We start from the raw sequence: 10,570 nt of genomic DNA on the forward strand, positions 1-10,570 counted from the left end.
ACAGTTATTTATCCGAAAATTTACCTTCTTTTCCTCCATAATCTGTACAAGGTTCCCAGAAAAGGGGGGGAAAAAAAGCTACTGTAATTAATGGAACCCTATATGCACACACATAAATGATAGTACTGTGATAATGAATAAAACAACACAAAAGTCATTGTACAACAATATTGGACCATTTAATTAAGACACACAGGACAACATATCAAGAAAAAGATGAACTGCCGTACGTCCCAACATTAAGAAGAAGACCACAAGGCTGTTGCCACAATCTTTTTTTTTCTTAGTTATTTTCGCTGTTGCTGTAATTACTGTAACACTTTTTATTATGTAATATATATAAAATAATGATATTTATGAAAATATATAAAATAAACAGAAAAGGACAGATGTAGATGGTCTATTACAAAATTCCACAGAGACACCGACAAAACCTTATAAAAAAGCACGCAAGGGACCTTGCCACTTACTCGAATTGCACCCAAACTTCAAACCTAGCCATGGCTTTCTTTTCCCTTCCTTCATCAACTCACCCCATCTATCCTACCCAAATCTGCTCTTCCTCCTTTAAACCCTTTAACTCATCTTCTCACGCATTTCCACCAACTCGTGTAAAAAACTACAATCCCCATGCGAAAGCTAGTACATGCAAAGCCCAAAATGCAGAACATCGTCAGACCCCTAGTACTGATGATAGTATTAGTTCATCCAAATCCAAAAGTGGTAAAACTTCGGCAGGGAAATTTGAAAGAAGGGATGTCCTTATTGGCCTCGGTGGGCTATATGGTGCAACCACACTATCAAGGCCAGTTTCACCTGATGTTTCCAACTGTACCGAAGGCAGGATGAATCCAAGTGGCATACCTATCTACTGTTGCCCTCCCTCCGCCGCGGGTTACAGTGATTATACACCTTCTGCTAGCGAAGTCTACACAAGAATGCCGGCTCACACGGTCAGCCATGACTATATCAAACAATATTCAACTGCCATTGCAAAAATGAAGAACCTTCCTCTGACAGACCCGCGTAATTTTTACCAACAGGCAAACATCCATTGCGTGTATTGTGATCAAGGGTACGCTCAATCAGGCTTTCCAGACAAAAAGTTGGACATTCATGAATCATGGCTATTTTTTCCGTGGCACAGATGGTTCCTTTATTTCTTTGAAAGAATTTGTAAAAACTTGCTCGATGATGATACGTTTACTTTGCCATTTTGGCAATGGGACGATCCTTCAGGCATGCAAATTCCACCCATGTATAACGACAGCAAATTATCCCTATACGATTTCTTCCGCAACCCAAAACACTTCCCTCCTCAAGTGCTGGATTTAGCTTACGACGGCACCGGTTTGCCCATCGACCCCAATACTCAACTGCAGTACAATTGTTGCACAATGTACACTCAAATGATCACTCACTCGTCCACGCCTCTGCTTTTCTTCGGACAGCCACTGTTGGGGGGTGATGATCCCGATCCAGGAGCTGGTTCCGTAGAGACTCTACCCCACAATTCTGTGCACCTTTGGGTTGGCGACCCTTCCCAGCCTCTCCGCGAGGACATGGGCTCCTTATATTCAGCCGGCCGAGACCCCATATTCTGGGCTCACCATGGCAACATTGATAGAATGTGGTACATTTATAACAATGTTTTGAAACGCAAAAATATTGAAGACCCGGATTGGTTAAATTCCTCTTTTATTTTCTTCAATGAGGCGGCGAGACCCGTTAGAGTGATGGTTAAGGACTCCACAAATCTCGCCAAGCTTGGTTATACCTATCCTGACTTGCCACTTTCTTGGTTAAAATGTAAGCCGAAAGCGCGTAGAAGGGGCCTGATCCTGACAAAGTTGTCCGTGAATGCACCTAAGGCTAATGAAGTGCTGCCAATGAAATTAGAGAAACCCATCAGCTTCATGGTTGAGCGGCCTAAGAAGTCTAGGAGTGGACAAGAGAAAGCAGAGGCAGAAGAGGTGCTGAAGATTAAGGGAATCGAATTTGATAAAGGAGAAACTTCGGTGTTCGATGTGTTTGTGAACGAAGATGATACGAGTCAGAGTAATCCGTGCAAGGCTGAGTCTCTAGGAAGCTTCAGCAGCTTGGGGCATGGACATAGCATGAAATCTACCACTTCCCAGATTTTTACGATTTCAGAGGTGCTGGAGGAATTGGGAGCTGATGATTTTGACAGCATTTTGGTCACTTTGGTCCCCAGAATAGGGGATGTGACAATAGGTGGTATCGAAATTACCTTTGTTCCTAAACCATAGCTTTAAAAGATCCCATGTCATATTTGCAGAAAGAAAAAACAAAATGTAGGACCGTAGCCTGGAAAATTGATGTTGAAATCTCAAAGGCCCACATGTGGTGGCTGAATTATTGACTTTTTTGGTGGAATCGTACCACGTTTTTCTTCGTAGTTAGACCCACAGTTAATTCAATCTTGATTGTAAGGTTTGTACCATGTCCACTCGATGCAATTTAATTTGTGGTAAAAAAACAGTTTCCTTTCTTATCCATATTCAAATGTCAGAATTTATTGAGAAGTAGCTCAGAATATTAATTATGGTTCTTTTTCGACACGTTTTCTGTCGTTACATTTATTTTGCTGTACATACATATACAGCTAGGGAAAAGTAAAAGAGGAAAAGCATAACAAATTTTTACTCATTTTGTGTTGTTTTGGACTAATAATACACAGATTTTAGGAGAAGAATGGTTTAGATATTAAAAGTCTAGGACATCTCGAGGACAGTTTTCAAATATTATTAGGCTGTACGAAGTACAAACAAAGGGAGAGTCTTTTCTAGAATTCTTCTGAAGTGCAATTTTGTTCCCTTTTTGTTTGTAAATGCATATTTTATTGATAAGAGAATAGCTTCGAATTGTTTGGATTGCCGGTTTTCGTCAAAAAATTACGTCGTTTTCCGTGATCACATTTCCCTATTACCTTTTCTCCTCACATACATCAAATCGCTACAGTAATTTTTCCATGAAAAATCACGAAAAATGCAATCCAAACACAACCTTAGCTTTGGAAAATTTGCTAACCCACACCCTATGCGTATACCTTTGAGAAACTGTACAAATGTATTATTTAGTTTGGATTGATAAATTTGATGAAAGATTTGAAATCCACTTAAGTCACTGTGGTTGTTTAAATTATTTAAGAAGCATTTGAATTTATAATTTATCAATTATCAAAATATATTTTATATAATTTTTTATTCATGAAGTTAACAAATCTCCCCCTTCATGAGTAACTCCTCACATTAAATCCAAATTAATGGCTCTTTTTCGAACCTATTTTAATATTCAATGCAAACCCATCTTAACACCTAAGGTCACTTTTTTCTTTCAATCATGGGCCCACTTTTCTTCAAGATCCAAATTACATTATGGACTCCTGCTCACCCTTGACTCCTTGGTCTAATACCAACCAGACCCCTTGCCAAATCAATGGCGCATCTGGTTCAACACTAGCCAAATTTTTTAACACTTTAGCACTTCGATCCACCATCAAGAAGAGAATTTTCACTGGTCCAACTATGAGAAGAATCCACTTGCTCATGAGTAACCCAGTCTCGCAACTAAATGGTCTGATACCACTTGTTAGGGAGAAACATCTTAAGAGAGTCCATGAAAGAGCCGAATATATAAGGCAGGACCCAACTTTGATCCAAAAACTTAAGTTATTAGGTCTTAAACTCTTACTTACATATTAACCACTCTTTATTTATCTCTCGAACCAATGTGTGATATAATTCTTTACTCATGAATCTAACAGTAAGAAAACAATTGAACTCAATAAGCAAGAGTATGATATCATACGATGTGAATGCAAAAGGCAACATTAATTCCTCAGTTTTGAGTTCCACTTTTGCAACTCGAACATGAATGCAAAGCTACGTATTCCAGTCCAAACCCTGAACACATACCATTGGAAATGAAGATTTCAGTTTATAAGAAAAATATATTTGATAGGCCAAAAACTTGTTCAATAATTGGAACAAACGAGGTGAACTTAGGATATTTCCGACCAAATATGGGTACCAAATATGGCTGTTACTGATGCTGCTCTTCAAGATTTGACATGAATGCAGTTTCATTGATCAAAAAAAAAAAAGTCAAGTCGTGCACGATTGCAAGTTTCCACGTGAAAAATGTCAGTGCCCCTGGGTCCGGGGCGGAGCCATTGTCAATCAGGGCGGGGCATTGACCTCCATCAACTTCAAAAATTATATATTGGGTTAGCAATTTTTTAATTTTATTAAGGGATAATCTCAGAAACCTCCCTTGAGGTTTTGTGACAATTTCACTGTCCTCTTCTAAAGCTTTAAAATTTTCACTAATCACCCCTATCAGTCATTTGGGATTCAATGCTTACAATCACTAATGACTAAAGGACTCAATTATCCTTATAATTTAGAATAATTAGACATACATGCGAAGGAAGAAGAGTTAAACATTTGCTAGCTACATTAACCATAATTTGGATTGTAAAAAGTTAATTAATTTGCCATCTAAAAATAAAGCCAATATTAGGTGTTTCTTTTTTAATTCTTATATACTTGAAAAATAAAAGAAATCGAATGTAATGCATTTGATAAATTTGAAGGATTTAGACATAAGAAACAATTAAGACATTTACAAACTAAATTAACCATAATTTGAAATGTTATAAAGAAAATCTAATTTGGCATCTAAAAAAAGAATCCAATACTAGGCATCCTTTTTCCAATTTATGTACTTAATAAATAAAAGAAATCAAATATAAAGAGATTTCAGTTGGGTGAATTTTTCTTATAATTGTAGTGACAGCAAGAATCTTAAGGTATGGAAAAAATTGTTTTGTTAAATTTTGAAAGTTGTTACTTTTTATTATGGACGATGAAAATTTTTTTATTGACCATGTGTAGTAATGGTCCCATAAGTAAATTAACACGTTAGATCAAATATTTAATCTAACTAAGATAATAGTTGAGAGGCACTTTTGGTATAAATAAATCTTTTCACACCTGAAATCATTTTTTTATTGTTGTTTTTTTTAATTGGGCTAAATTGTTACAAGAAAATTGGTTTCAAGGAAGGTCAGTGATATTTTTAGAACCTTAAGAAAAGACGGTGAAATTGTCAAAAACCTTAGGAGAGATTTCTAAAATTATCCCTTTAGTAATTTTTCCTACATTTGTGCCCTTTTAATTTTTTTTAATAATCCCTTTACCTTTTTAAATTTATTCCTTCTAAATCTTCTCAAATTTCTTTCATTCTTTACATTATCCTATCAGAAATTGGAATGTTTAAAGACATTAGAGTGAGTCTAATTGTTTTCTACAAAAAGGAAGAGAAAAAAAATTCTAACTTAACTTTTGTAACAATTCAAAATTTTGTGGTTTGCATTTGTGAGTTACATGCACTTATCTATGTCATTATCTCCGGTTCAAATTCGAGTATCCCCTTATCAATAAAAAAAACTTGAAATTTTTTTTTCTATCCTACTGATATAACTTGTCTACTTATTATTCATGCGACGAATGGTGCTATTTATTAATGCTTAATTGTCTGATCAACAAAAAACTTGAAATCTTTTTTTTCCTATACTACTGATATAATTTGTTCAATTAGTCCCATGAAATTTCTTTTTTTTTTTTCATTCTATTGATATAATTTGTAGAGTTATTTCCCATCGAGGGATGGTGTAACTTATTAATGCTTATTTGATTTCAAGCACTAGTTGGTGTTTTTTGAAGTAATATCATAAATTCTTGAATCTAGTATAGGATTCAAGGAACTAATTTAATGGTGGAGAGATTATCAGTAGAGTTTGATCAGAACTTTTTTTTTTTTTTAACTCTGCACCATTGGTTCGTAGATTATTAATATTTATTGTTGAGGAATTAACCTCTGGCTTTTGCCCTTTAACTAGCGTGTTATTGCTACTAGGGTTGCAAACGAGTCGAATCGAGTCGAGTTTTGGCCTAATTGAGCCAAGCTTGACTTAATTTTTTGGAACTCGAATTCGAGCTCGACGAGCTGACAATTTTGAAACTCGAGCTCGAGCTTGACTCGATTCAGCTCAAGTTCGAAATAATAAAATAATTATTTTATTTTTAAAAAAATAAATAAAATAATATTTTTTCTTAATAAATAATAAAAATATTAAGAATATTTATGTAATTTTACTATTAAAATAAAAAATATATATATATACTCGAACTCGCGAGCTAACGAGCTGAATATTTTGAGCTCGAGTTCAAGCTCGATTTTTATTCGACCAGCTCGAGCTCGACTCGTGCTCGATCAATATCGAGCTTGAATCGAGCCACTCGCGAGAGATTCGATTCGTTTGCACCCTTAATTGCTACCGAACTAGCATACGTAGCTCAACCATCCTCATCTAAATAGATGTAGGAAACCACATTTTGGCCACCAAAATTCGTAATCTCTATGGATAAGATATAAGATGTCTGTGGGATACTAATTTAGGATGGCATTGAATACCCTCATCGGGTTTTACTACCTAATTTATTTTTTTTTTTCGTTTACATAAGTATTTAATAACTTCACCGAGCTAGATGGTATCATCATGCTACAAATAATAAGGTACTCTTGTTATGGGGGAATTATTGATGCAATAGTATTTTACTTAGCCAGAGAAAAGCAAATGGTTTGATGGTTTAAGGCTAGAAATGAAAAAATGCTTCCTTCCAATTGGGAAGTGTTATACTTGTTTTATTACAAGTGTTATAGTTAGGTTGATTGATTTTGTTAATGCAATTATGATTTGATCATCTTTGGTCTGTTTGGATATGTAACATTTGACATAATATTTGTATTCGCATCACAACTACTATTTTACTTTTTTAATTACAATTTCAAGTCATATATATTACATCATAAAAATTATTATATCAATTATGATAAATATTATTTCAAATAACACTCCCAAGTATTTTACCCACAAATAGGTATTTTAATCATTTAACTAGGGGTGGGCAAAAACACCCGCTAACTTGAAAACAAATCATATTCAATCCGATTCGATCTGAAAAATATGGTACCAAAATCCACAGTATTTAATCGGATCAAAAAAGGGTAGGGTATCCACTTATATGTGAGACGAATTAGGGTCACAAGATTAAAATTTGCGGGTATTCAATTTGTCCCGCATATATATTATTTATTTTTTTAATTTTTATACATATACTACAAAATAATATTTTTAGTGCTAATTGAGCAATTTCATTAAACAAATTGTACTATAAATATGAGAGACTATGGTTAGTTTATAATATTCATTTTTAGAGGTTATGATCTTATGTTTTTTAGAAAAATTTTAATTGGTGTGGAATATATATTTAAACAAGGTACTATTTACAAAATTAAATTAGTATAAATTATTTTCAAAAAAATAAATAATAAATGAGTATAGAATGGGTACTGTTTACCCGACCCTTTTTGAGCAAGTACTCAATTATTGGATATATGCTAATATACAGGTCGAGTAAAGATTAAAAAAAAAAATGACTGATCGCAAAACAATGCATGGAGCGAGCATCAAACTTGCGCTTACCCTAATTTTAATCCTAAAGAATTGTGGCCAAGGTAGGGTGCGTCGTCCGGACAACAATGTGACTTTTGCAGACCTTTGTCGACAAATTATTTGTCATTTTCTGTCACGGCATCACGGGTTTGTGAATGTGGTTGTTCCACTATTCTGCTGCTCAACTTGCATACAGTACGAAGTAATCATCTTTTCAAGAAAAATTGCAAATGTTTTTGGGAAATATGCCAATTTAATCCTCAAATTATTTCACTAAAACCGATTTGGTCCCTTAATTTTTTATCGCATGAATTAAGCCCTTTAACTAAAATTTTTGTGCCAATTGAGGACCTATACGGTATCACTCCCCAAAACACATGTTTTTGTACACAAACCAACGACGAGACAGGAGCTTTTTTGGAAGTAAAAAAATATGATTTTTATGGGAAGCAAGACACCAATCATTTTGTATCCAAATTTGGAGAAACCTTTGCAAGCGAAATAGGTGAGCAAAATTAGGATTAATCTTCAAAAACAGGAATTGGAAATAGGCAAGAACAAAAACAAAACATTCAAATCAGACCTGGAATTGGAAATTGAGCTTGGCCATCCAGTTGCTCCAAATAAGCCTTATTAGCCGAACACCCCAGAAGGTCTCCCTCACTGCAGCCTGCGAAGGCCCCAAAGGAGGCGGGCGAGCTTCAAATGCTTTCAATAGCTTCCTAACTTTAAGATTAAGTGCGGCATAATGACAGCGATCGCCATCAAACATGTGCTCGGAGCAAATGGCCCCGCTTTCCAAAAGCATCCTAGCTGTATCCGTATGCCCCACAAGGCAAGGCTAGTAAAGGGCCACCGAATCCCATTGGTCCCAAGCATTTACGTTGATACCGGACTCCAACAAGTACTTCAACCGATCAACGTCGCCGGCCCTGGAAGGCTCATAAACATCGCCGTATGGGACCTTTTTTAAGGGAATTGAGGAGGCGAAGTCCTCAGGGTCCAAATCGATTCCAATTAATTCTGACATACCTGCAACGGATGATAAAAATTGCTAGTAATGATTAAATGCGGCAAAGGTGTTCGATGAAATGCCTCAGTGAAGTTTGCTTTGTTATTGTGGTAGAAATTAAACATCTGGGTTTTGTGAACTTAAGGACTAATCATGCTGGTGTTGAATTTTCTTAATTTTGACAGAAAGATTTTCCTTTTTCTCTTCTGGTTTTAGGAATAATGAAAATGATTTCCAAAATTTCACCAAGGAAGATAGAAAGGAAGGGAATGAAACTGTGACAGATACTGTATTGGTCTTTAGCATGGAACAGGCAAGAACAAAGTGGTTGGTGTCTTGCTTTCGTAGAAATCGTATCTTTTTACTTCCAAAAAAGCCCTGCCTCTCTCGCCGTTGGTTTGTGTACAGAAACATGTGTTTTGGACGGTGACACCGTATAGGTCCTCAATTGGCATAAGAATTTTAATTAAAGGATTTAATTCATACGACAAAAGGTTAAGAGATCAAATAGGCTTTAGTGAAATAGTTTGAGGACAAAATTGACGTTTTTCCCAATATTTTTTGATTGCCTAACTTTTTTCATTCGTTAGCATTGAGAGCAAATGACAGATCATTTGAGCTATATGCAAATCCAGCTACTCGCCCATAGTTCGAGTCAAAATTCAATTTGAAATTATTTAACACTAATTTCAATTTGAACTCGAACTGATCAAATCGAGTTAGAACTCAAGTTTTGTTAACTCATGAGTTAATTCGATTATATATATATACATATAGTGAAATTACATACATTTCATAATATGTTATTATTTGTTTTAAAAAATTACTATTTTATTTATTTTTAAAAAATAAAATAATTATTTTTTTAAAACTGGAGTTCGAGCTCGACTTAACTCGAATTTGAGTTTAAACTTTAAATTGAGAATTTGTCAAGCTCGAAATCAAGTTTAAATTTGGTACAATTTCGTCGAGACTAGATTTAATTAGATCAAAATTTGACTCAATTCGACTTATTTGCAATCCCAAAACTCGTGTTATGGAATTTTCCTCTTGAGGCCCTTAAGGTATGGACAATAGTAAGCTAAATGAAGAGATGACCTTTTGCCCTCTCCTCTTCCCAACCCAAAAAAAAAAAAAGAAAAAAAACTAATTACATTCATGATATTCATCCAGTGAAAAGAACTTTCATCATAGAATTGACAAAATCAATAACATATTTCTTTTTCCTAGAACTTTTACAGTTTCTGGAAGCGAACAATAATTGCCTAATTTTGGTTGACTTAAGAGGAAGATAATCTCTCTAATAAGTCTCAACCCAAAATATCCTCGGACTCCAAGCGAAAGGTGAACGTGACAGCTATTCTTTCTTGCTGAATAACTACGTGGAAGAGAAGAATAAAATTCAACTGTAGTAGGTGCCTGAGAAAAAGTAGACGCACAAGCAATATACTTTATTCAAGAGAGCCCCTCCTATGGACCAAAAACGAAAATGACAAAAATCAGTAGCCCGTAACTGGAGTACCACTATAAGAAAAGATGGAATTAGTGGCACTATACAAGATTTTAGGGAAATGTGTTATAGCAACACTCTATGGTTTCATTTAATTTACTTTGCGCATGTATTCTATGTAGTTTTTGACTTGGTCCTTTGCCATGTCCAATTCTAAAGTACTAGGAGGCATAACCGCAGCGTTGGGCGGCGGTGGAATAGATAGCGCTTCTGCCGTCAACCCTTGGATAAGTAGACAATACATGAATGGCGATATTATTGTCATTGAATTAGGTACCTTGTGGTCGCGGTACGTGTTCTTTACTGATTGGAATACATAAACCTCATGAATTAGACAATATTATATTTATGCTCCGGAAGGAATTGGAATTGCTTACAGTCCAAAAGCAAAACCGTAAATGGAAATTTATTGCATGCATAATACACAGTAGGAGGAAAGTTAACCATTTGATCCTAGTAAAAAAACTAATAACAGAATAAAGGAATGAATAGAAGGGAATAGGAC

The 10,570-nt window shown here is 35.1% G+C and overlaps 1 protein-coding gene across 1 annotated transcript; it reads left to right on the forward strand.

The window, feature by feature from the left end:
• Window positions 1–486: 486 nt before the first annotated feature.
• LOC113770511 (polyphenol oxidase I, chloroplastic-like) lies at window positions 487–2,521 on the forward strand. Its single transcript, XM_027314982.1, has 2 exons — window positions 487–953; window positions 1,044–2,521. The coding sequence occupies exons 1-2, from the start codon at window positions 501–503 to the stop codon at window positions 2,268–2,270; spliced, it is 1,680 nt and encodes a 559-aa protein (XP_027170783.1). The 5' UTR covers window positions 487–500; the 3' UTR covers window positions 2,271–2,521.
• Window positions 2,522–10,570: the final 8,049 nt, after the last annotated feature.

The sequence above is a fragment of the Coffea eugenioides genome, chromosome 5 (genome assembly GCF_003713205.1).
Source record: "Coffea eugenioides isolate CCC68of chromosome 5, Ceug_1.0, whole genome shotgun sequence".
Lineage (NCBI taxonomy): Eukaryota > Viridiplantae > Streptophyta > Magnoliopsida > Gentianales > Rubiaceae > Coffea > Coffea eugenioides.